We start from the raw sequence: 26,324 nt of genomic DNA, 5'->3' as shown, positions 1-26,324 counted from the left end.
AGAACGCAAGTGTCCCCTAGTGGCCATGGCTCCATGCAAATACTGTTGAAAATAATATATATTTGTTCTTAGATTTTATATAAAACTGTCTGAATATTTTTGGCCCATAGTCTGTTGGATATTAAATCAAATCAAAGATGTGATGACGTGTTAGTTACAACATGTCATCCAAGCCTCCAGGGGGCGCTACAATATTTATTTATTACACGTGCACAGGTGAACATATCAAACGCTTTATTTCATTCACATTTCTGATAGAAAATCACTATAAAACATCACTCTGATAATATAGATCACTGCACATTCTTCTTGTGTAAAAAAAAAAAAATCAGCACATCTGTGATGACGGAGACTCAACAAAAAGGTTACAAAATCAGTTTCAAAAACTATCCCATTTTATGTGTGAGCAAAAAAGTATTTAAAAGTTTAAAGTGAGCAGATTGTTTTTGTAAACGTGCCGGTCACATTTGAGACAAACATGGAGCTTATTTTCACAACTTTTGTACTTAAGAGTCGCTGATGTCAGCAGCAGCTAATCGTCATACACAAAATGTTACGTTAGACAATGTAATATTGGAAAATCCATTCGTGAAGTTAGCTAGCAAATATGATCATTATGTTATATTAACGTAATTTTGGAAAATCCATTTATGAGGTTAACTAGCCAACATAATCACTACATTGCATTAACGTAATTTTGGAAAATCCAATTGTGAGGTTAGCTAGCTAATATGATCACTACATTACATTAACATAATTTTGGAAAATCCATTCACAGACTAAGACAGTTAATACAAATGTTACGTTGGATGTCAGCATCATTTTGGAAAATCTATTCCTGGACTTAGCTAGCTAATATGATTGCTACGGTATGCTAACATCATTTTGCAAAATCCCTTCATGGACTAAGCTAATTAATATGATAGTTATGATTGGTGTAAACATAATTTTGGAAACTGCATTCGTGGACATAGCTAGCTAATTTGATCACTGCGTTACATTAGCATTTTGGAAAATCCATTTATGGATTTAGCTGGCTGATATGATCGCTTCCTATTTTTTTGTTTCTTGTCATTTCTTCAGACATCACAGTTTTTTTTCTCAAGTTAATTCAAGGTGAACTGTGCTGAAATTTAAACTTGCGTAAAAGTCTTTTGCTAAAATAGGAAAATATCAACAGCTGCTAATCCTTGTGATTTATTTCTCCTTTATTTTGCTCACAAATTCAAGACAATGGTTTTGACATATTATTCTGATAATTTTTGTCCTAATTTTTAAAATTAAGTCCCTGAAAAGTGTGTTGGTAATAATGACTTATTTTCTGAAGAGCTCTTAAGCTCTGTCTACAGGTGAACAGAAAATCCAGAAAAGTGATCAGATGAAGCTCACTGAACAATAAGACAATTTTCTGTCAAAGAAAACAAATAAAAAGTCACAGCACAGCTTCTCAGTGAGATGAAATATGTTCTTTTTGTTCTGCTTTCATAAAATATTTTTAATCTGCACTTCTTGCAAAACCCAGAAAACACATATTTGGACAAAGACAGTTTTAGTGCATATGACAAAAAAATTAAAAAAAGACCAAAAACAAAACTAAAAAGATGTTAAACCTAGGCTCGAGTCTCTGGCAAATTCAAGCTGAGATTTCATGTATTTTTTTTTTTAACTAAAGTTTTACTGTGTTCCAAACATCACAGCCACTAAAGCTTGTAACTCCACACTTGTCAGAAGTCTCTTGGTGGTTTCCCTCACTCTGTTCCTCTTTACAATTTTTTAACTACAAGAAATATGGAACATTTAAAATAAACCCAGTTTTACTTTGCTGACTTATTCATCAAAAAAAAAAAAAAAAAGAGGGAATAACACACCTGGACACTAAACAGCTCAGTAGACAACTGGAGCAACCCCACTTTGTGCTTTATGACATCATCATATACTGTGGCCCTGACAAATTAATTCATTATAGTTTTACAAAAAAGCAACCTCCAAATAAACAACAGCATCATTTTTTTTATTTAAACATCTTGTTTCATAACATGCTAGAATTTTTTTTTTTATAATTAAAATTCATGAAGTAATTTTGCACTAATGGCTAACTGCTAACTGCTCCATGGTTTCATTTTGCACAGCAAAGAGAAACTGAAGCTGATAAACCTGATGGGAGCAGACAACTGAAGCCTTGTGCACGCCATGTCTCGTGCACACTGAAGCTCATTCAGGGCACGGTGACGTGGAAGGGGCTACCCGGGATGTTCTCATCCCCCCACTTAACGATCAGGATGTAGGCGCCCTGCTCTTTGACTGTGTACGTCACGTTGTACATCCTGTTGCCCGTGTGTTTGACGTAAACCTCCTCACACGGCGTCTTGGGCCCGTGCACGCCAACCATCAGCATGTTGGTGCCTGCACACGGAAAGTCAAACATAGAATCACAGACACGCCCCCTCACTGGAACACCAACACTGAAGTGACGATAACAAGAGGCGTTAAGCTACTTCCTGTTCATGTGCTTAACACGCCATCACGGCAGACAGAGCAAGCAGACTGTGAAAAATGCAGAAATCAAAACGCATCACCTGCTTTGCTGCAGTCGACTGTAAAAGCATTTTTGTGCCCCACGAAGGCTTTGGACAGGCCGACGCCCCTGGACACCACCTTACTGGCGTCTGACGAGAATTTGGGTAAAGTGGCAAAGACTCCACCCATCGCTGATGACTTGGTGACCGTTTCAACGAGGACGGAGGACGTCTCATGTAGATTGTGTCCACCAGCCAGACGAGGTCCTGTGGAGACAGAGACAGGTTCGTGCAGCACAGTGTGTACTTTGTGATGTCACGGTGATTGATTATGACATCACATGTTAAGACTGAAGGGTGACTGACAGTGACAGGAAGTCAACGGTCCGAAAAGTGATTCTGGGACTTGTGTGGGTTTTGCGTCTAATGACCCACCTGAGATTTTGGCCTTGAAGGGACTGCCTACGATGTGCTGGGGTCCCCCGTATCTGATGGAGATCAGATAGCTTCCCGGAGCCATGGGCGTGTAGGACACTTTGTATCCATCTGGACACTCCTGACAGTCCATCTTCACCTTGGACGGCCCATCGATTGTCACCGACAGTGCTCCTGCACCGGCGTTACATGTGTTCACCAGAAACTCTGAGGCCTCGCCTACCATACAAGACAGAAAAAGCAACAGCTTTTAAAGCGTCATGGAGATCATTGAGATCTGGATCCTCAAATACGGGAAAGACTCTGGATCAAATCTGGAATGTGGAGGAGAATATTTCTTCCAGGCAGCCTTGTCATTGTTAAAAACTTGTTTGTCCTGTTTTACCTGTGGATCCACCCTCCAGACCCGGTCCAAAAGCGGACACCAGGCCAGGATCTCCAGCCTGTCCCGGGTCTCCCACTCGGATCCTGAAGGGGCTGCCGGGAACGTGACTTCCATTGAAACGAACGTCAATGGAATGAACTCCGTTTTCTCTGGGGATGAACCTGATGGCATGCTGTTCTGTTGTAACAGATGAAAACATTTATGCATGAAAAATTTACATCACTAAATTTTTTAATTAATTAAATGGTTTTCTGAAACATCCAGCCGACTGGATTTTACTTTGAACATGTTCAAAAGTCAGCAAATGTAATGAAAAGCTCAGATGATTAAAGGGCCCGGAGGGGAGCCTTGTGGGATTCCGCCTCTTTAAGTCTGACCGCTGTCCAGCTCAGTGATGTGGCAGTCCTCGCTGGCTCCAGACGGACTGTGGATCTTAGCATCGATCAGGCCTCTGGCTCCGTTCAACTGCACAGCAAACGAGGCTTCCTGGCCAACCTTCAGACCCATGTCCTGGTTAACAAACACACCAATGAGTTTAAACTCCGCGCTCTTCATATTTAATTCATCTCACTTTCAACCACTTTCTTTAACAGAAGACCATCCAGGTGCCTGATCCCCTGTCCACCCACTACACATTAGCCTATCTTTACAGAGACTTTTTTTGGACCTGCAGGCTGGTGATGGTGAGGCGGCGAGCGTCAGCAGACAGCGTGGCGATGGGCACGATGAAGGGCGAGTCTGGGATGTGTTCATCGTTGAATTTAATGGAAACTTCATAGTCACCTGGAGAGCAAACATTTAAAGTTTAACAAGCAGGAAAATTAACTTTTAATGTTCTACAATAATCAATGATAGGCTCCGCCCACCCCACGACCCCTAAACTGAAATAAGTGGGTTCAGACAATGAATACCTGAATAAATTTGGATTTATTACTGAAACTTTAAAACGCTAGTTTTGTTTATTTGGGGGGATTTTTTTTGGGGGGGGGGGGCACTTTAGAGCTAAAGCCAAGATGCTCTTCAGCCTGAGTAGGTGTGTCCATGTTTGATTGACAGCTGAGTTTACAGGCCGATGTGACAGAATTTTGTTCCCATGTAAGCTAATAAAAGTATTTAGCATAAGCACCAAAAATACAGACTTTCTAGGGCAGTGATTCTCAACCGGGGTGCCGCGGCACCCTAGGGTGCCGTGATCGATCGTCAGGGGTGCCGTGGGTATTTTTCATATTCGCGATTACCGTGAATTATTTATTTTATCCACAAAGCATAAAACGACAGAATCTGATGTCAAACGTGCTGCAGCCTCGCTCTCGTCTTAAGGCGGGACAATAACAAGGAGGCTGACGGCCGATTAAAACAGTGCCGTCTTCTTCAAAAGCCGTCTAAAATGCGGAGCTGTCGGTGTGTGTGTCTGTGCCTGTGTGCGCGCGGGGAGTTAACAGGCTGCAGACTGTGAGGGAGGGGGTGGGTGAGGGAGATTCCTGAATGCAGGCGCGACACGTTCAGTGCGCAGCGAGCGCGGAGCAGAGAGAGGATTTTAACCCGAGTGAATGTTAACAAAACGGAAACGTGAAGCTGCCTTTACTTCTCTCTGAACTTTCTCTAAAGGTGTGATTCTGCCATTACCGTCCTGTTCACACCATGTGCGCGTCGTATGCTGAATTTATGAGCTCATGAGATGAAATAAATGGTCAAATATCTTTAAAAACATATTTAAAAAATGAGAATATATGAATGAACTGAGCCACAAAAAAAAAAAAACAATGTTCAAACGCACAGATCACAAAAAGCAGGTGAGAACTCTGGTCTTTAACAGCTGTTATTTTCCAAAGGTATTTATTTGTTCAATCTTGAGCTTAATGCAGTGTTTAAGCACAAAATGTGACTGATGAGGAGAAACCATTTCAGAAATGCAACAGAAACAACCACAAATCAGAAAAAGTTGGGACTGTATGTAAAATGAAGATAAAAATAAAAATGTTGCACCATTCCCAGTTTCAAATGTTCTTCCAGAGTTGTGTAATTATACTACAATAGTAGAATATAAAGAAGGGGAAAAAAAGAAAAAAAAAATACAATATATTCGTCAATCGCAATTATTTGACAATCGTCTCCAGAAATTCCTAATCGTGACAGCCCTACTTGAGATAAGAGCGCAAAATGCTTGAGGATTTTCGAAATGTGGTGTTTTCTGTATCGATTTTCTATTAATAATAATAATAATGATATTTGGGTTTTGCGCAAAACCAGAGGTAATAGCATTATAATATTATTTTGGTTGGTGGTGTGCCGCAGGATTTTGTAAATATAAAAAGGGTGCCGCGGCTCAAAAAAGGTTGAAAATCACTGTTCTAGGGCATTTGATGCTATTGTAATGATACAATTAGCATGCTGATTAGCTAGCCCGCTAAAGCTAATGCATTGTCAGTGTCTCACCGGGTTCTTGAACAACATAGGACACGCCACAGGATCCGTCCTTCCGGTCTTCAAAGGTGATTTCGGCCTTGCTGGGTCCTTCCACAGCGATGGACAGGCCTCCGGCTCCGGCCTCCCGGGTCCAGATACTGAACTCAGCTGCAGAAACAGACCACGTATCACATGGTTGCAGTTCCTCCGCTCACCACTGGGTAAATGTTTTCACTGAACCGCAAAAATACATTTACCGAAAAAGTTTTTGAAGACATTATCTCTGCAGCGGCGGCACCACAGAGAAGTGATCAATAAATCAGATTGTTGTGATCGTATTTAAACCTCTGCATGAAATATTGAAACTCTTTAATACAAATAAAGTTGAATATGAGTCGAGTAAAAAAGGCATAGAACAAAGACAGTGTGACGTGTAAAATCAGAACGAGGAAGAAGGATCCACATCCAGCCCACCTGGAATTCCTGCCAGTCCCCGGTCCAGCCCCGTGCCTCCTGCCCGGACCTTGTGGGCCCCGCCCTCTCCCAGTGGCCCTACGGTGAACTGGAAGGGGCTCCCGGGGACGTGCTGGCCGCGGTATTTGACATTGACCGTGTGCGCACCCATCTCCTGAGGGATGAAGCGCACGCTGTAGGCGCTGTCCTCGCCTTTAATGATCTCCGCCTCCTCGGTCTTCCCGCCAGGACTCGTCACCTGAGCCATCATCTCCTGGTTCCCTGCCTCGCCTGAAGGGGGAGAACTTTTCATTGAATTGTGTTCAACTCGTGGATAAACCACTGACACTTCAGCAGAAAAACTTTGTTCATATTCAAATTATTCACAGGACATGCTGAAAAAATATTCAAACCACAGGTCTAGTTATTTTGGGATCTAGTTATCTTTAAGTCTAGTTACTCTGGAATGTAATTACTTTGCAATAGTAACTTTTCAATCTAGTTACTTTGGGATCTTCTTACATTTGGGATCTAGTTACCCTTCAGTATAGTTACTTTGGGATCTAGTTACTTTTCAATGTAGTTACCAGAGGTGGGATGAAGTCACCAGCAAGTCATTCTCAAGTCATAAATCAGCAAGTCTCAAGTCAAGTCTTAAGTTAGCTTACAAACAAGTGGTGGTCATTATGACTTGAGACTTGCCGATTCATGACTTGAGAATGACTTGCTGGTGACTTTGCCCCACTTCTGGTAGTTACTACTTACTTTCCAATGTAGTTACCTTTCAGTATAGTTACTTTGGCATCTAGTTACTTTTAGTTTAGTTACTTTGGGATCTAGTTATCTTTAAGTCTACTTACTGTGGGATGTAGTTACTTTTCAATGTTGTTACTGTAGGATCTTACTTTTCAATATAGTTACTATGGGATCTACTTACTTTGCAGTGTAGTTACTTTTAAGTCTTGTTACCTTTCAGTGTAATTATTTTGGGATATAGTTTTTTTCAATCTAGTTACTGTGGGATCTACTTACTTTTCAATGTAGTTACTCTTCAGTCTAGTTACCTGCCATCTAGTTACTTTTAGTTTAGTTACTTTGGGATCTAGTTACCTTTAAGTCTAGTTACTGTGGGATGTAGTTACTTTTCAATGTTGTTACTGTAGGATCTACTTACTTTTCAATATAGTTACTATGGGATCTACTTACTTTGCAGTGTAGTTACTTTTAAGTCTTGTTACCTTTCAGTGTAATTATTTTGGGATATAGTTTTTTTCAATCTAGTTACTGTGGGATCTACTTACTTTTCAATGTAGTTACTCTTCAGTCTAGTTACCTGCCATCTAGTTACTTTTAGTTTAGTTACTTTGGGATCTAGTTACCTTTAAGTCTAGTTACTGTGGGATGTAGTTACTTTTCAATCTAGTTACTGTAGGATCTACTTAATTTTCAATGTAGTTACTTTTGGATCTAGTTCCTTTCAGTCTAGTTACTTTGGGCTCTAGTTACTTTTCAATGTAGTTACTACGGGTTCTACTTACTTTGCAATGTAGTTACTTCTGAGTCTAGTTACTTTAGGATGTAGTTACCTTTCAGTATAGTTATTTTGGGATGTAGTTACGTTTCAATCTAGTTACTGTGGGATCTACTTACTTTTCAATACAGTTACTCTGGAATCTAGTTACTTTTCAGTCTATTTACTTTGGGATCTAGTTACTTTCAGTTTAGTTACTTTGAGACATAGTTACCTTTAAGTCTATTAATTTGGGATCCAGTTACATTTCAGTATAGTTATTTTGAGATGTAGTTACTTTTCAATCTAGTTACTGTGGGATCAATGTAGTTACTTTGGGATCTAGTTACCGTTCAGTATAGTTACTTTGGAATCTAGTTACTTTCAGTTTAGTTATGTTTTGTGTTTGATTCCTTGTCAAACTGTGGTCGGCGCTCACCGTCCTGCACCGGCTGTCTGTTGAATCCGCTCAGACTCTCTCTGCCCAGAAAATCCCCGAACACGTCCCTGAAGGGGTCTCCTCCCACCTGCGTGCTCTCCTCCACCCGCACCTCCCTCTTGGTTTCCCCGCCACGGGTCTTGCTGATCTCGGTCCGCTCCGTCCTCGTGTACGTGTGACTGCTGCGCGTGAACGTGTGCGTCAGGCGCTCCTGATCTGAAACCATCTGAAACCAGTTTCCTGCAGCAAGGAGGAGGCGTGAAGCAGGGAAGGAGACGAGCTGAGGAATGAGGAGGCACAGAGGGTCGATATCACGACTTACCTGGGATTTTCAGGTTCAGGTCACAGGCGCTGCCCACGGTTGCGATAGAAGGAGCCTGTCGCTTCCTAGTGATGCTCTCCTTCATCCGACCCTCGCCAAAGACCTTCACTGTGAACGGACTTCCTGTTGAGACAACATTACAAACTTACAGACACCATTAGAAAAAAAGGACACTTATTTCTACACTTTCAAGATTTAAGCAAAAACATGGTCTAATGCCCCGTCAACATTTCACAGGTTGTAATTAGTATATCCTTTAGTCGCTGTGTGGCTACCACATGATGAGTCCATCCTTTGAAAATCATGTCCACCATTTGTTGTTAATTTATGCACAGAACTCCTTCGGAGCCGAATCAAGGTAGTCACACGTCATTTTTGAGAGGAACGGGAGGTTAGGTTAGCATGTAGCTGAAGGCTAACAGTTTTACACCTCCATCCTGGATAACAACCATCCAGACAGACAAGTGATCCATCCCCACCTCTCAAAAGTAACCTTCTACTTGTCCTTGGTCAGGTGAAATGTGGGTGTGTCCTTGACCTTCTCTAACTACTGGGGTCCTCAATACTGAGGCACATGCATCCTGGATCATGTCCAGAGACCCACACCACATGGACAAAATGTGGTAGGTGGTGTTCCCTCACAATGTCAGCAATCCTCATCTAAATCTCAGTAAGTAACCGTTCATTTGACACAGTCATTCCAGCAGGACCCAAAGATCCTCCAAAGAGACCAGGGGCCTCATGTACAAAGGCTGTGTACGCACAAAAACATGGCATCCGTCTCCGCGCACATTCAGATGTATCAAAAGTGAAATAACTGTGGAAATGTGCGGTGCACTACGCCAAGTTCATGGCTGGGGTACACACATTTCTACAGCTATTGTTCCACTGCCAACACATAGAAGTGATGCTGGGAAACTGTTAATAGTGTGAAAACATGAAGTCATCCGAATGATGTGCACATCAGGGACACATTTATGAACAATTAACAAACCCATGTGTTTGTAATTATATGGGTTGATATAAATCAATTGCAAAGTGATGAGGAAAATGGCACTAACAATGGCTGTGTTAGCATTGTTAGAAGAGCTTGTAAATGGTGCAATTAGAGGTGAGCGTGTATTCAGGGAACACGAGGATTTACTTGCAAATGACGATAACTGGCTCATAAGCCGATTTCAATTACCAAGGCCACTGTTACTGGAGTTGCACACAGAACTGCAGCCATCCCAGAGCGCAATATGGCAAGGAGCCAGGTGGTTGTCTGTGCCCACACAGGTGCTGACCACGACAGGGTCCGCGGCATCAGGGACATTTCAACTGGAGCTCGCCAATCAGTCAGGAGTGTGCTTGTTAACTTTGCACTGAGCCATACCAGCTGTGTGGAACGCAATCATCTGAATGTCATCCAGGTACATCACATTCCAACATCACAGGGCAATTTGCAGGGAGAGCTGGTTTCCCGAATGTAATCAGAACTAGTGAGTGCACATATAAAGGCGGCATCACGTTATGAATTTGTTTTGTTAATAGGACACATTTTCATTTCATCAATGTACAAATCGTGTGATGCACAAATGCACTGGCTTGGGTTGGGAACAGGCTAGAAGCTGGCACGGTGCACGATGGGTGGCTGCTTAGTAAGCACATAGTTTTTTCGTGCAATTGTTCTGAACCAAACCAGTGCGGGCACATGTGCATTCAAATATGTTTTTGTTATTATTATTAATGTCTTTTTGTTTTGCTTGATGGTGAAACTAGAGCTGTAGAGCTTCTTAACAGGCCCCCGATTGTCTCCCTGTGTTCAGTATTTGTCAATAAACGCGTGAGTAAAATTGTGAATGTCACACACCTCATTTGTTGTGTGTGTGCTCTGTTCTGAGCCCACAGCATTTATGGCTTCACACACATGCTCCCACTAAGTTTATTTCCATTTCATGTTTATTCCATTTAACAGGGTACCAAATAAACTATCCCTGCATGTCTCTACGTCATTTCCAGTCATCTGTAACTCACACTCAGTATAATTTGTTTTCTGTGTTCATTATGGGACAGAGGGGAATCCCACGCCCAGGGCCTGTTTACATTAATTTGCATATTTAAATAGGGGTGTGGAAAGAGAGGAGTTTGGTATGTCTGCATGTGTACTCAATTCCATGTTCAGTGGAATGTGCAAACGCAACGTGCTTGGATCTATGCGTACGCACACTTTGATACATCTGGATATTTTTGTGAGTACGCCAGTTTCTAGGTTTTGGTATACACCATGTTTCAGCAGAAAATCCATGCAAGTCTTTGTATGTGAGGCCCCTGGTACCAAAGACCAGTCATCACCTTTGGTCACTGGATTAGAGTTCAAATTTGACAACCACACAACAAGACAGGAAACACCAGGATCCTATTAACTTGGACCTTCATTCTCCAGCAAAGCTGTTAGCATCATCAAACACCTCTGACCTTTGACCTCATGACTCCATAAGCTCTTCCCAGGCGTCTCTGGATCTCAAAGGCCGTGGACCCAGAGACATGAAAGTCAGTGCTGCGATAATAACCTAAAACAACTTCAATAGTAAATATGAAAACATCACCGCAGCAACAGGTTTTGTTTTTCCATAAAACAATATTTTGTCTGGTTGGCGTTTGTACCTGGAACATGCTGGTCCGCAAACTTGATGTTGATGATGTAGTTTCCAGGCTCCGTGGGACAGTACGTGACCTTACAGGTCCCGTCCTCCACATCCTCACAGTTTATATCCACTTTACTGGGACCCTCGATGGACAGACCCAGACCTCCATACCCTGAAAGTGGGATGGCAGTCCTCAAACTCAACACCAACATCAGCCTCACATCTTCATTCATCTAACTTGATTGAAGACGCGGTTTTGGTCTCACCTGCATTGCAAGTGTTGACGATAAACTCTGCCACTTCGAAGGTGCGCCCTTCCACCAGCCCCTGTCCATAAACCTTCACCTTACCGGCATCTCCGATCTCAGATGGACCCACCATGATCTTGAAGGGGCTGTTAGTCACGTGTTTGCTGTTCTTCTTCACACTGACCACATGCTCGCCAACTTCCTTCGGTGTGAAGGAGATACCTGCAGACATGTTCACATCACAAACAAGGAGAACCTCAAATGCTCTGATGAATTCATCGATTGGACTCCAGTTTTCGAGCGATGAATCCTGATTTTTGTTGCTGACGATCTATTTGAAAGAAGGTACATGCTACGCTAAGATGTTACTGCTACAGAAATCAGCTAATGCCTGGCCTACACACTTTTTTACCCATCAGCCCTGAGGGGTGTCATCTCCACCTGCACCATTTGTGAAACAAATTCAAAACCAGTCCACATAAAATTCTCCACATCAAACTTTAATGTGAGCCGAACCCTGACCCTGGTGTGACCTTTTTGAGCTACACAGAGGTTATCTACATTCAGCCAGTGGTGTTTTTGATAGCTAGCTATCGAGCTCAGAGAAGAACTTGGTCCAGCCCTGAGGCTGGACACGTGGACTGACCGATGTGGTGATTAGGAAGCCTCTTCAGCACACACGGCTCCTCACTGCCAGACGGCGTCCTGATGCGCGCAGTCAAACTGCTCAGGTCTGTCTCAGTGATCTTCAAGGAAACATCTGTTGCTGTGCCAACGTTCAGCTGCGACATCCTCAACAAGTCATCACCTGGACATCAGACAAACATACAGCAGGTAAAAACTCTGAAGATCCGTACTTTGTGAGGGTTTGAGTAAAGGACGTGGTGTTGATACATGGGGGCGGCGTGGCATACCAGTGATCTTTGCGGTGAACGGGCTGCCAGGGATGTGCTTGTCGTCAAACTTAACAATGATGTTGTAGTCTCCAGGAGCGGTGGGCAGGTAGGAGACGGTGCATGTCCCATCTTTGTTGTCCTTACAGCTGATCTCTGCTTTAGACGGACCCTCAACAGCCAAAGACAAGCCACCTGCAGAGCCCAGAAGACTGGAGATGGAACAAGTGGACTGGAAGCTTCAAACAGCAACACTCACAAATTAAACTCAAGAGGCCCGAACAAACAAAGATGTCCGTTGCTCAGTTTTTCTTAATGACATCATAAAGTGTGACTGGACGTCATCATCAGAGGGGTTTCTATATGTTTGGAAACGATACCTTCACCAGCATCTTTGGTGATAACAGTGAAGGTGGCAGATTTGTTCACGATGCTGTGACTCAAACCAGGACCGTACGCCGTCACATGACCACTGTTAATGGCATCAACGTAGAACTGCAGTGGACTTCCTGTCAAACAGGAAAAAATAAATCTCAAAGATATAGTTTATATCTTCCAATGAGATGATCTGAGTGTAAAAGTCATCAACAGGAAGATGATGTTAAGCTGTTTGCAAACGATATGATGCTCTAAAGGAAGGACATAAAAACAAACAGTATGTTTGCCTGGGATGTGGCTGCCATCATATTTAATGTCCATCTCGTGTAGACCTCTTTCTGTTGGCGAATACTTCACAGTGACCGTGCCGTCCTTGTTATCAGTGATGTGAGGATGCGCGGTTTGACCGGACGGCATTCGCACTTCACCTGAACAAGCAAACGCAAACACACATTATTTATTCCTGTGTTTGTGGAGCTGCAACATGCAATGAATCAAAGTGAAATGCAAAAACATTTAAAGTCAACATTAAAGAGAAAAAAAATCTTATTTCATAATAATAATTATTTTAATAAAAAAAAAACACTTTCAAGACAGAATGTGCCTAATTAAAATGTTACTTTTAAAAATACATAAAATATAACAACTGTGTGGATGGATTAAAAACAGGAAGCCAAAACAAACAAAATATTGTAAATATAAGCAGTAGAAAACAATGTTTTTTAGGTTCTCCTTTAAAGATGCTACAGAACTGGATTTTCTAACATCAACAGACAGACTGTTCCACATGTCTGGTGCAAAATGCACACAAACTGGAGCCTGCTGACTTCTTTTTAATACTCAAAATACAAAGTAACCTGCATCAAGAAACCACAAAAAAGTTCAAAGTTTTCTAACTCCGCCCCTTGGATCTGTCACCAAAATTCAAGATTTTTACTCAATAAAACTGGAGTAAACAAATTCAGAAAAATGTAAAAAAAAATCAGTTCACAGAAAGCTTCTTCACAGATTTCTGTGACGGTGACATTGTGGTCACATGTTTTCTTCAGAATCACTTCAGTGAATTTAGATCTTGTCTCCATCATGGAAAAACACAGACAAATTCTGTCAGATTTGATTTTGTTTATACTGGGATTAACATGAGGAAAATATTGATCTGCCAGATTCAAACCACAGTCCTTATTTATGTGTAAAATTTAACGTTCGTGTGGAAAATCACTTCAAGACAAAATGAGAATCCCGTCATCGTGCTGAAGCGCCAAATGTGAAATAAAGACAATAACGCCAGGAAGCACATTTTTCTCACCTGTGATCTCGCCTTTCTGCACAGTGAAGGGAATGACCAGGCTGAAGGGGCGGAGCTCCAATCCATCCACAGGGCTGATGGGACCATCAGTGGCCTAGACCAGGGCCAGAGGGGAGGGGCATCATTCTCACTATATGCATTGTGGAATATCATGCAGATAACAGAAGGCAGAGCAGCAGGGATCATGATGGGCCGGCTGCAGCACGACGTGAGAATGCTCTACGTCAGTGTAGTCGACCTCACGTGACCTTTGAGTGAGTAAGTGTTAGTAAACAGAGTCGAGCTGCGGTCAGGTGACAGGGAGGAGCCTCATCTCTGCAGCGTTTGCTCACAACTAAAATAATTCTGGATTTGTCCTCGTCACTGTGATCCATTTGTCATTTTGCTGCGGTCATTGCCATCCACAGAAGAAACGACGTGAAAATGTTTAAAAGTTGAGAGTGTTGCAGAGTTACGAATCGTGTTGGAGCAGAGTTCGAATTTGCGTTGGAGCAACGTTACCAATCGAGTTGCTGCAGTTACGAATCACATCGGAGCAAAGTTATCAATCGCACTGGAGCAGAGTTATCAATCGCATCGGAACAGAGTTATCAATCGCATCGGAACAGAGTTATCAATCGCACTGGAGCAGAGTTACAAATCAAGTTGGCACAGAGTTACGAATCGTGTTGGAGCACAGTTCCAAAATGCGTTGGTGCAGCGTTACCAATTGAGTTGGCACAGTTACGAATTATGCTGGAGCAAAGTTATCAATCACGGTGGAGCAGAGTTACTCAGTAAAATCACCTGCTGGAGTCAGTGGCTGCAAAGAAAACCTGCACCCTCTTGGCCCTTTCTCGAACAAGTTGCCCACCCCTGGCATAGAGTTACAAATCACGTTGGTCCAGACTTACAAATTGCGTTGGCACGAAAGTTACGAATCACGTTGGAGCAAAGTCAAGAATCTCATTGGCACAGAGCTACGAATTGCGTTGGCAGAGTTACAAATCACGTTGGTGCAGATTTAGGAACTGCGTTGGCACAGAGTTACGAATCACGTTGGAGAAAAGTCAAGAATCTCAGTGGCACAGAGCTACAAATTGCGTTGGCATAGAGTTACAAATCACGTTGGTGCAGACTTAGGAACTGCGTTGGCAAAGAGTTACGAATTGCATCGGAGCTGAGTTACGAATCACATCAATCAATCAATCAATTTTTTTATATAGCGCCAAATCACAACAAACAGTTGCCCCAAGGCGCTTTATATTGTAAGGCAAGGCCATACAATAATTATGTAAAACCCCAACGGTCAAAACGACCCCCTGTGAGCAAGCACTTGGCTACAGTGGGAAGGAAAAACTCCCTTTTAACAGGAAGAAACCTCCAGCAGAACCAGGCTCAGGGAGGGGCAGTCTTCTGCTGGGACTGGTTGGGGCTGAGGGAGAGAACCAGGAAAAAGACATGCTGTGGAGGGGAGCAGAGATCGATCACTAATGATTAAATGCAGAGTGGTGCATATAGAGCAAAAAGAGAAAGAAACAGTGCATCATGGGAACCCCCCAGCAGTCTACGTCTATAGCAGCATAACTAAGGGATGGTTCAGGGTCACCTGATCCAGCCCTAACTATAAGCTTTAGCAAAAAGGAAAGTTTTAAGCCTAATCTTAAAAGTAGAGAGGGTGTCTGTCTCCCTGATCTGAATTGGGAGCTGGTTCCACAGGAGAGGAGCCTGAAAGCTGAAGGCTCTGCCTCCCATTCTACTCTTACAAACCCTAGGAACTACAAGTAAGCCTGCAGTCTGAGAGCGAAGCGCTCTATTGGGGTGATATGGTACTACGAGGTCCCTAAGATAAGATGGGACCTGATTATTCAAAACCTTATAAGTAAGAAGAAGAATTTTAAATTTTATTCTAGAATTAACAGGAAGCCAATGAAGAGAGGCCAATATGGGTGAGATATGCTCTCTCCTTCTAGTCCCCGTCAGTACTCTAGCTGCAGCATTTTGAATTAACTGAAGGCTTTTTAGGGAACTTTAAGGACAACCTGATAATAATGAATTACAATAGTCCAGCCTAGAGGAAATAAATGCATGAATTAGTTTTTCAGCATCACTCTGAGACAAGACCTTTCTGATTTTAGAGATATTGCATAAATGCAAAAAAGCAGTCCTACATATTTGTTTAATATGCGCTTTGAATGACATATCCTGATCAAAAATGACTCCAAGATTTCTCACAGTATTACTAGAGGTCAGGGTAATGCCATCCAGAGTAAGGATCTGGTTAGACACCATGTTTCTAAGATTTGTGGGGCCAAGTACAATAACTTCAGTTTTATCTGAGTTTAAAAGCAGGAAATTAGAGGTCATCCATGTCTTTATGTCTGTAAGACAATCCTGCAGTTTAGCTAATTGGTGTGTGTCCTCTGGCTTCATGGATAGATAAAGCTGGGTATCATCTGCGTAACAATGAAAATTTAAGCAATACCGTCTAATAATACTGCCTAAGGGAAGCATGTATAAAGTGAATAAAATTGGTCCTAGCACAGAACCTTGTGGAACTCCATAATTAACTTTAGTCTGTGAAGAAGATTCCCCATTTACATGAACAAATTGTAATCTATTAGACAAATATGATTCAAACCACTGCAGCGCAGTGCCTTTAATACCTATGGCATGCTCTAATCTCTGTAATAACATTTTATGGTCAACAGTATCAAAAGCAGCACTGAGGTCTAACAGAACAAGCACAGAGATGAGCCGACTGTCCGAGGCCATAAGATCATTTGTAACCTTCACTAATGCTGTTTCTGTACTATGATGAATTCTAAAACCTGACTGAAACTCTTCAAATAGACCATTCCTCTGCAGATGATCAGTTAGCTATTTTACGACTACCCTTTCAAGAATTTTTGAGAGAAAAAGAAGGTTGGAGATTGGCCTATAATTAGCTAAGATAGCTGGGTCAAGTGATGGCTTTTTAAGTAATGGTTTAATTACTGCCACCTTAAAAGCCTGTGGTACATAGCCAACTAATAAAGATAGATTGATCATATTTAAGATCAAAGCATTAAATAATGGTAGGGCTTCCTTGAGCAGCCTGGTAGGAATGGGGTCTAATAGACATGTTGATGGTTTGGAGGAAGTGCAGATGATCAGTTAGCTGTTTTACAACTACCCTTTCAACACACACTGCTCCAACACATTGGAGCAGTGTTACGAATTGCGTCGGTGATGCAGACGCTTAAAGCTCTTTACAGTGACATCACACTCTGACAATGCTGCACTGCAAACTACACGCAAAATGGGGATTAAGGGCCTTGCTCAAGGGCGTGTTGGTGTGTTTCCTGCCTGACAGGGAATTGAACCAGGGATCCTCTGGTCAAAAACTGTTCCTCTATCCTCCAGGCCACCATCTCTCCAAAATGTTAGAATTAAAAATAAATAAATAATGTTTGTGATCCTTTCAGAAAGACTTGTGGATGACGTCAGACTTTATGAAACCAGGATGCAGAGTGAAGGCACTAAATCTGGATCTGGGTTAGTATGGATCCTGAAGTCTGGAACGCAGCAGTAATGAAGAGAAAAAGTTCAGCGAGTGAAATTTATACCCATTGAGGGTCGACGCCCACATAAGGGATGGAGGACTCAAGCTGGTCACATGGTTCCTGGATTATTGGGACGGTTTCGCCGGCCTAACAGGAAGGGAAGGAACAAGCTTCAGCATGCAAACACATCATCCTGGATCTGGTTTTACTAACAAAACAAGAACTCAACACTTTCATTTTCACTCTTTCCCCTTTAAATTTGTCAGATTTTTCTTGAAATTTAAATTTTCTTCTAGACATCAACCAGATTTCATTCACAAGTTAATATTTAGCATGTGCCATTTAGCAGGTTAGCATGCATGGGTGACATGATAGCAAGCTAACGTTTATGACACAAATGCTAACATGAATATATTTGCTCACAAGCTAGCACGAGAAAACTGTACGTCAAACGACAGAACTGCTGCTGGAATCTTACTGATCTTGACTTTGGATAAGTTATCTTCATTTTGGATTTGCTGTGGGACTTACTGGTACTGATGCAGGACTGACTAGTACTCGTATGGGGTTAGTTTTGGATCAAACCTTCCAGAAGTGGGACTAATTTGAACTTTGCTGTCTTGACATAAGGCATCAATACTTGAAGCCCATTGGTCGTAATGCGGGACTAGACTTGGGACGTGGTCTGGAGTCAGGAATTGTGACTTTGCTTGTCTTGACTTGGGATTTGCTGACCTTGAAGTGAACTTAATTGACTTAATTTAGGACTTGGTCTTGATTTAGGATTACTTAACACCAATTTGGGACTTGCTGGTTTTATATTTGGTCTTTATTTTGAACTTCTTACGCTGATCCGAAATTGGGCATAGACACAGAAATTCTAGGTCTTGAACTTAAGCCTTAATTTGGGTCTGATCTTCAAATTGCTAGTGTTCCTAGGGGGTCAGAACTGTTATTTAATGATCTTGAAATTTGTTAATCTTGAATTAGACATGTTGATCTTAAACTTGTAGTTGATGATCTTGACTTGTGGCTTGATTTTCAGTTGGACTCGGTCTCAAAATAAGACTTGTTGGTCTTGATGTAGTGGTGATGATTTGGATTTTAACTGGACTTGCTGTTCAGTACTTGGGATTTTAAGTGGGATTTGTTGCTGCCGAGTTGGACTTGTCAGTCTGTATTATGGACTTGCGAGTGCTGATCTTGCTTGTTGGTTTTGACTTTCACTTACTTGTTAGCAGACGGTGAGACTTTTGTGCTAACGCTGCTAGTTAAATGTCAAAACCTTATTAATCTATTCTTTTTTTTAGGAAAATTTCCCAAATAAACTTTCAAAAAGTGAAAAGAAGTAGAAGACACAGAAGAAAATAAATAATGACTGAGATTATTTTATATATTTCTACTTTTGTCACTAACGAAGAACAAATCGATATGACGTTACAGACACAACATGTTGAACTCGAGCAAACCAACACGTTATCGTTTGTAAATTTCTGTAAAACACGTCGAAGCAGCAGTCCTCTGGAATCGGCCTGCAGGACTCACCACCACGTGGAAGGGGCTGTTGGGAATTTGTTCTCCACCAAACCGGATGGTGATGACATACTTTCCGGGTTCTGGAGCTGTGTAATAGATGTCAAAGGTTCCATCTGCGTTCTCCACCACGTCCACGTCCAGTTCTGCTCCTTCAGGATTCGAGACTTTGCACGTCACTTTGCCTTTCCCAGCAGCCTTTGCATCTACAGTAATGACGGTCTCCTCCCCGATCTGAATGGTGGGACCGAGGCCGGACCCTGTCAAAGGCAACAACTGATCAGGAGATGAGGAATCCATCCAATCAAAGACCAAGTACAGTGCACCAAGACCTTCTTAAGACCAACCCGTTTATACAAATTATTACTTTGCAGTTGTTTTTTTTAGCTGAACAGAACAACACACTCTCATTGCAGATGTTCTTCACTTCCACTTCCAATTTGGTTTGTAAATCTGAATGGAGCAGCCAAGAATAGAAGTCTGTGGTTCCTGTTCAGAAGCAAGAACTAGCAGAACCTGATCTTGGAACAATGACGGCTTTGTGAGTGGTTCTGATATAAAACTGCAGGTTTGGGGAGTTACTCACCTGGTCCATGTCCTCCAATCGAAACTGTAGGGACAGAAGAAGAAAATTTAAGAATGTGAGACATCAAACATCTGCAGATAATCTTGCCTTTTTTTGGCAAAATGCTGAGGGCGGACCTGTGACGAGACACTTGCTGGCGTCTCCAGTGGGGACAGCGTGAATACGGTATGGCGAGTAGGGAATCTCGTCTCCTCCGTATTTGATAGTGATGGTGTAGCGGCCCGTCAAGTCTGGAACATAGGACACCGTGTACGTCCCGTCCCTGTTGTCCCGGATATTTGCCTTCTTGGGTTTTCCTTCGGGATCCTGGGAGAATATGGCCAGGAAATGAGTCGTGTTTTTGGGTAGACACAAACGTCAACTGCTGCCATCTGTGCTCTCGGCCCTAACGTACCCTACAGGCCATGTTCTACTATGTTCTGGTAAATCTCCTGAAGTATGATTCAACTCACACAGCCACACATGATGAGACTCAATAAATCGCAGTAGAACTATGGACAGACAGCGGCAGGTTAAGAATGGAGCGTCAGGGTCACCGCGGGAAAAATACGAGATTTACAAAATAAAGTCACAAAACACAACTTAATATTATGAGAAGAAAAAGAATCCTGAGAACAGTGAGAACTTTCTTCAGTCGTTCTAACTTCATACCCATGAGATTAAGATTTTTTTTTTCCTTCCAAAAGATTATATTTTTCCTCCATGGGATTAGGAACATGTTTCCCTCCATGAGATCGATTGTTTTTCCCTCTATGAAATTCGGATCCACCCCCCACCACCCCCCCACCCTGCCCCTTAATGAAATTAGGAATTTTTCCCCTCCATGAGATTATGATTTTTTTCCTCCATGAGATTAAGATTTCTTTTTCTCTGTGAGATTAGGATATTCTTCACCACAAGAAATTGGGATTTGTCCCTACATGAGATTAATATTTTTGATAACATGAGATTAATACTCTTTCCTCTGTGAGATTATGATTTTTTTCCTCCATGATATTACGATTCCATCCATTAGATTAGGATTTTTCCCCATATTGATATTAGGATTATTTCTTTTCCTCCACATGATTAGGATATTTTTCCCCACATGAGATTAGGATTTCCCCTCCATGAGATTTGGATTTTTGTCTCCATAAAATTTGGATCTTTGACTTTTGTTTGTAAAATATTTTGTCACTTTTCTTGAGAAATTCAGACTCGTCGCTCGTCATGTGACTCCTTTTTTCCCTTCCAAACATTATGAACAAATGTAAATACTGCGAGATTTTTCAAAGCGTTTCTAGAATCTCATTTGTTTTCCAGCAGTGGCGCCGATGCTGGTCGTCATGGTGAAGCACTCGGGTTAGGTGGATGGAGGTCAGTGATGACGGCGGCGGCGAGCGCAGCCTTACGCAGCGGTTCTTAAGAATACTGAAGGGGATGGTTCCCTTTGTTATGTGCCTCTGCCACACCCTCCTGCCCCAGTCCTCCACAAACACAGACACCTCGCGCTGGTACCCGTCCGGATCCTGCAAGCAACAGCAACAAATCCCCACAGGAAGACGTCCTGTCAAAGACAAGCTCACCTGACAGATCAGCCACAGGAGGCAGCTCAAAACCTGACCTTTGACCTTACCCTATAGAGCACACCTCACCATAAATGACTGTGGAGGACATTTGGGTTTGGACCAAGTTATGACCACAACTGAATACAGTAAAAGGTCAAAGATCAAACGTCTGGTTCCGGGTTACCATCTGGTTTTATTTCTGCGTTGATATGTTGGTGGTGGACACAAGGACAGGAAGCAGAACCGTTACAGGACTGCCAGCATCACTCACCAGGATCTGAACAGTCAGGAGTCCCTCACCGGCGTCCCGGGCGTCGATGGTGAACTCAACGGGGATGCTGGCTGGAACGCCGGACGCATTTAGACCTGGACCGCTGGCCCGGACCTTACTGGCATCATGAGCCGGCAGGGTCTTGATCTTAAAAGGACTGAAAGGACGCGGTTTGAACATTGAGAGCGGGATTGGTGAGGGATCCTCTGGGCTTGTGTGTTCTGGACTGACCTGCGAGGGACTTCCTGGTCAGCATACTTCACACACACCGTGTACGGCCCGTCGCTGACCGGCGTGTAGTTCACCGTGTGAGTACCATCTGCGTTGTCTGTTACACCGACTGGCTCGGCCACACCTGGACCAGAAGAAGTTTCATTTTTAATCCTTTTTTGGGTCTCGAGTTCAGGATTTGAGCCCAGCTGCGTGTAAACCTGTTCTCACCTGTAGGCCCGTACAGCAGGACCTCCAGGGCCGCCACTCCGGCCTTGCTCGTGTCGACGGTGAAGGTCTGTGGGACGTGGACGCGGACTCCGGTTCCCAGTCCAGGACCAGAACACTTCACTTTACTGGGATCCACCAGCTCTCGGACCGGAACACGGAACGGACTCGCTGCAGCACACACAGGCAGACTGAGTTTAACAGGTTTATTAATCATACAGAGACAACAAAGACTGATCCTGTAGAACCAACTAACTACTTTTTAATTTTTTTTCCTGGAAACAGCAATATTTTTGTGTAGAGTAACAGTTATAATGTCAGAATTAATAGAAGAAAAAAAAAACGTTGAATTTTTGTTGAGAATTTAATTTACAAAAACTGAGAAAAGTTGGAATTTGTTTATACATTTTTCCAAGTGCCCAAAGATGCTCCGAAGATATACTGTGTCTGTTTCTGGGTTGTTTATTTATTTTTGTCTCTGAATCCTCTCTGTTATGTCAGTTATTCACTAACTTTTTGTCATGTGACTGTTTAGCTTCACAGCTGAGGACTAGAGATTTAAATTTTTTTTTTTATACTTCTATTTATTTATTTTTACAGAATATGGATAAGATAAACATTTTATGCTGAGTTCATTTAAGTCCAAGATGTAAGACAAAGTGATTTTGATTTTTTATTTTTTTTTAAGTTGCTATTTTAAGCTCAGATTTTGATATTTTTCATGATGGACATTTTTAGTTCAAGGACCATTGGAAATTTGGAAATTCACCAAAAATTTCTGTTTTTATATTTGGGGTTTAAAGTCAGGTGCCTTTAGCCAACCAGGAGCTTTACTTGATGTGGGCGGAGCAAAAAAAGGCAGGTGATCAAAGATCTAAACTGAGGAACAAAACTGAAGCTAAGATCGTTTATACTTTGTAACATTTGGAAAGTCAGAAAATTACTTCTAACAAAACCCATTAATGATGAAAATTTAAGTTATTATTTTCCTGTTGTTTTGTTTCAGCTCTGATATCGAGGCACCTGGCAGCTGTTGATCAAAGTTCAAAGGTCAACAGCTTGTGCAGATTGAGGTGAAACACACAGATGTCTTGGTGGCGCGGTGGCTCCGCCCCCTGAGGGTCACCTGGGATGGGCAGGCCTCCGAACGTGATGTTGACGTCGTACTCTCCAGGAGTGAAGGGGATGTACTCCACACTGCAGCTGCCGTCCTTGTTGTCCTTACATGACATCTTGGCCTCCGATGGACCCTCAATAGCGAGACCAAGACCGCCGGTACCGGCACCCCTGAAGAAGAGGATGACGGGAAGTAAGAAGCGGACAAACTGCAGTGATCCGGTTTGATCTGCCCTCCTTATGTGAAGTGAAAGCACCTGGTCTCCACGGTGAAGCGGTTCGGTTTGTTCACGAGTCCTTCCTCCAGACCCGGACCGTACGCTTGCACCCGCCCGGGGTCGCAACCCTCGGTCACCAACACCCGAAACGGGCTCTTTGGCACCGACACCTCATTGTATGACACGTCAACCAGATGTAAACCTGCAGAGAGGAAAATTCAACTTCAGCCAAAGCTTAAAATACAACATCCTAGCTTCGCCCTTTTTCTTCTGACCCACCTGTAAAATTGAATGGGATGAAATCAACACATTAGCATGAGTATGTAATGAGTTTTTGTTCTTATTAATTTAAACACTGTGAACGTTTTCGCTTCCCATGATGCTTTTCTGCAGCGTCCAGGCCGGAACGTGAAGCGGGTCGTCCCGCTGAATCCCTTCATCCCACTCTGTGAAAGCCTAATTTATTACTAATGTTACGTTGATGTTTCGAGGTCTTCAACTGATTTCACTTTTTGTTGGAAACAAAAACCTGAAGCAGTTTTCAGCACAAAGTGTCAAAAGGAGAAGAAGGTCCCACTTCATGCTGCAGAGAAGCTCACCGTCCTCAAAGGGCGTGTACTCCACCCTGGAGGTCCCGTCTCCATTATTGCTGATGTAGGCGTCCATGTTGGCGCCCGACGGGCTGACGATACGCGCCTTCACGTGGCCGCTGCTGCTCTTCTGCTGAGCGCGACTGTCTACGGTGAAGTATGTCGCGACCTCACGCAAGACACCTGTGGATGTGGAAAAAGGGGCGTGTCTCAATTAACAGGAAGAAACGCTGTTAAACCTGACAGTTTTTGTAATATTGCAGTTATCAGTTTTACCCAGCAGAAGGCAGCACTGAGCGACAGCTGAATGGTCTTTACATGTAAATGATTTGAATCGATATTTTGTCCAGCGTTTACCATGTGAACACACCCTCACCTCGGGGTTCCACTCCGGGTCCGGTGACTTTCACACCACTGGTATCGACAGCCGCGTCCACCTGTACACGAGCAGGGAATTTGGGCACAGCGTGCCCCCCGTATTTGATGGTGATGGTGTAGGTGCCGGGAAACGGTGGGATGTAGGTGATGGAGTAGGTCCCGTCGCCGTTGTTTTGGATGTGGACTTCAGCTTTGGCTCCAGAGTCTGAGATGATCTCAATCGTGAGGTCAGCTTCTCCGGCTTTGGAGCAGTCCACCGTGAAGGAGCTGGCCTCGCTGACCTTTCCGTGGTCCAGGCCGGGACCGCTGGCCGTGACCTTACTGGGGTCAAAGACTGACTGGACTGTGGCCTTAAAGGGCGAGCCGGGGATGTGCTGGTCGGCGAACATGATGTTGATGGAGTACTCTCCGGACTCTGTGGGCAGGTAGGACACGGAACAAGATCCGTCCCCATTGTCCTGACATTCAATCTTGGCCTCGCAGGGCCCCTCCACCGTCAGACCCAGACCACCGGTCCCAGCTCCTTTTGTGTCGATGGCAAAGGGGGCGGGTTTACCCACCAGGCCGCCTTGAAGACCTGGACCATAGGCACGCACCTGGAACCCAGAAGATAAGGAGATATTAACTTTTCTGAACAGCTCACAATGAAGAACATTCTGAGAACATTTAAAATGTAAACATTTTCAGGTGAAAAGTGGGAGGAAAAACAACAAAAACCATAACCCTTTCCTGAAAATTTTGGACTCATTTGTGAAACAGTTTTTTGATTTTAGGGAAAAAAATATAGATTTTTTTAAATGAAATTATTATTCATAAACCATGTAGTGATTATTATATTTTATTATAGAATATTCCAGGGGAAAAACGTTTCTTTTGTAATCTGAATTTCTTCTAATTATAGATTTTACTTATTTATTTTTTTAATGAAATAAAACACAGAGGCTTTTATTTTCAGAAATGTTTGAATTCTTTTATGACTTAATTTTAATTTTAAAAATGCAGCTTTTTCTCACCAAATTACATCTTCTAATCTTTTTTTTATTTTTTTACTTTTTGTTGTAAATTTACAACTTTATTGCAAAATCTTGAAATATTGATGATTTTTGTTTCAAAAAATATATATTTTTTTAAATCTAATACTATAAGTAACAGGTTGGTTGTCATTGTGTCCCACAGCAGCCTGTACTCAAGGTCCTTGAAATGGAGCAATATCTTCACCTGGTGGACTTTCACCATTAATGCAGATACAATAGAATTTCACCAAAAGCTCTAGTTGTTATATATAATTAATTTTTATTTCTAAACAGTCATGCTAAATTCATTTTTTGCAAAGCACTTATACTCAAACTTGGAAAAGATGAAAACATTTTCTGATATTGTTTTGTGATGAATTTGTGTGACCTTTGATGGGTCTGGTGGCATGATGGCCTCCACGGTGAACGGGCTGCTAGGGATCGGGTTTTCATCGTAGTCAATGTCGACTCTGTAAGGCCCCTCCTCCGGGGGGATGTACTTCACCGTGTGCATGTCATTAGCTGTGCTAGACTCCAGCTTGCAGGGGATTGGTCGGCGGGACGGGGACATGATCTTCACATCCACTTTACCTTGACCTCCAGCGCCACGGGTGCCGACAGTGAACTCCTGATCCTTCCCAACATCCACCTCTTCCAGTCACACAAACATACGAGACGTTATAAACAAATCAACGGAAAACAGTTAAGGTGAAGGCTACTGTTCTGACATTTAGCGCCACCAGGTCAAAGCTTCCAACACTTATCTTCAAGAAGACAAAACCCCAAAGTCGACTCATTTTCGCCAAAGTCTCAGATGGAAATGTTGGGATATTTGTGCTAATGCTCTAGCATTAGCATGCTAACTTATGGTAGGAGAGGGTCCACTGGTCCAAGGGTCCACTGATTCTAACCTCTTTATATTATTTGATGGTACCCAACAGCACTCTGAATCATTGTCAGACTTGTTCTTGCTTGTGGTTCAAGTAAAAACTGGACTTGGACTCACTGTTGTTCAGACCGTGGACCTTGACCTTGCTGAGGTCCAGTGGGGGGGCCACGGTGATGCTGAATGGACTTTTGGGAATGGCATCTCCGCCGTGGCACACAGTGATGGACACGCTTCCCTGCCAACGACACAGTGTAGGTGTAACACGCTGCTTTGTCAAACAAACACACGAGATGCAACATGACA

The 26,324-nt window shown here is 42.8% G+C and overlaps 1 protein-coding gene across 4 annotated transcripts in view; it reads right to left on the bottom strand.

The window, feature by feature from the left end:
- Positions 1 to 219: 219 nt before the first annotated feature.
- Positions 220 to 26,324, bottom strand: part of flncb (filamin C, gamma b (actin binding protein 280)) — a 55,684-nt gene continuing 29,579 nt past the window's right edge. For 2 of the 4 annotated variants that reach the window (XM_034163855.1, XM_034163858.1), the window contains 30 exons: positions 26,139 to 26,256; positions 25,521 to 25,783; positions 24,118 to 24,715; positions 23,751 to 23,924; positions 23,191 to 23,353; positions 22,944 to 23,104; positions 21,821 to 21,988; positions 21,611 to 21,734; positions 21,380 to 21,536; positions 19,678 to 19,867; positions 19,562 to 19,585; positions 18,988 to 19,235; positions 17,506 to 17,589; positions 13,919 to 14,012; positions 12,900 to 13,040; positions 12,615 to 12,743; positions 12,256 to 12,429; positions 11,988 to 12,149; positions 11,360 to 11,563; positions 11,113 to 11,265; positions 8,467 to 8,589; positions 8,145 to 8,384; positions 6,217 to 6,486; positions 5,773 to 5,910; positions 4,004 to 4,119; positions 3,714 to 3,846; positions 3,337 to 3,513; positions 2,952 to 3,170; positions 2,577 to 2,783; positions 220 to 2,403 (listed from right to left, as the gene is read on the bottom strand). In XM_034163855.1, coding sequence (XP_034019746.1) covers positions 2,216 to 2,403; positions 2,577 to 2,783; positions 2,952 to 3,170; positions 3,337 to 3,513; positions 3,714 to 3,846; positions 4,004 to 4,119; positions 5,773 to 5,910; positions 6,217 to 6,486; positions 8,145 to 8,384; positions 8,467 to 8,589; positions 11,113 to 11,265; positions 11,360 to 11,563; positions 11,988 to 12,149; positions 12,256 to 12,429; positions 12,615 to 12,743; positions 12,900 to 13,040; positions 13,919 to 14,012; positions 17,506 to 17,589; positions 18,988 to 19,235; positions 19,562 to 19,585; positions 19,678 to 19,867; positions 21,380 to 21,536; positions 21,611 to 21,734; positions 21,821 to 21,988; positions 22,944 to 23,104; positions 23,191 to 23,353; positions 23,751 to 23,924; positions 24,118 to 24,715; positions 25,521 to 25,783; positions 26,139 to 26,256 — 5,340 coding nt within the window. In that variant the 3' untranslated portion in view covers positions 220 to 2,215. The remainder of the gene's footprint in view (positions 2,404 to 2,576; positions 2,784 to 2,951; positions 3,171 to 3,336; positions 3,514 to 3,713; positions 3,847 to 4,003; positions 4,120 to 5,772; positions 5,911 to 6,216; positions 6,487 to 8,144; positions 8,385 to 8,466; positions 8,590 to 11,112; positions 11,266 to 11,359; positions 11,564 to 11,987; positions 12,150 to 12,255; positions 12,430 to 12,614; positions 12,744 to 12,899; positions 13,041 to 13,918; positions 14,013 to 17,505; positions 17,590 to 18,987; positions 19,236 to 19,561; positions 19,586 to 19,677; positions 19,868 to 21,379; positions 21,537 to 21,610; positions 21,735 to 21,820; positions 21,989 to 22,943; positions 23,105 to 23,190; positions 23,354 to 23,750; positions 23,925 to 24,117; positions 24,716 to 25,520; positions 25,784 to 26,138; positions 26,257 to 26,324) is intronic. The other 2 variants (XM_034163856.1, XM_034163859.1) reach the window with 1 other exon arrangement.

Source organism: Thalassophryne amazonica, chromosome 22 (genome assembly GCF_902500255.1).
Source record: "Thalassophryne amazonica chromosome 22, fThaAma1.1, whole genome shotgun sequence".
NCBI classification, from domain to species: domain Eukaryota; kingdom Metazoa; phylum Chordata; class Actinopteri; order Batrachoidiformes; family Batrachoididae; genus Thalassophryne; species Thalassophryne amazonica.
This window is presented reverse-complemented; position numbering and strand designations above follow the sequence as displayed.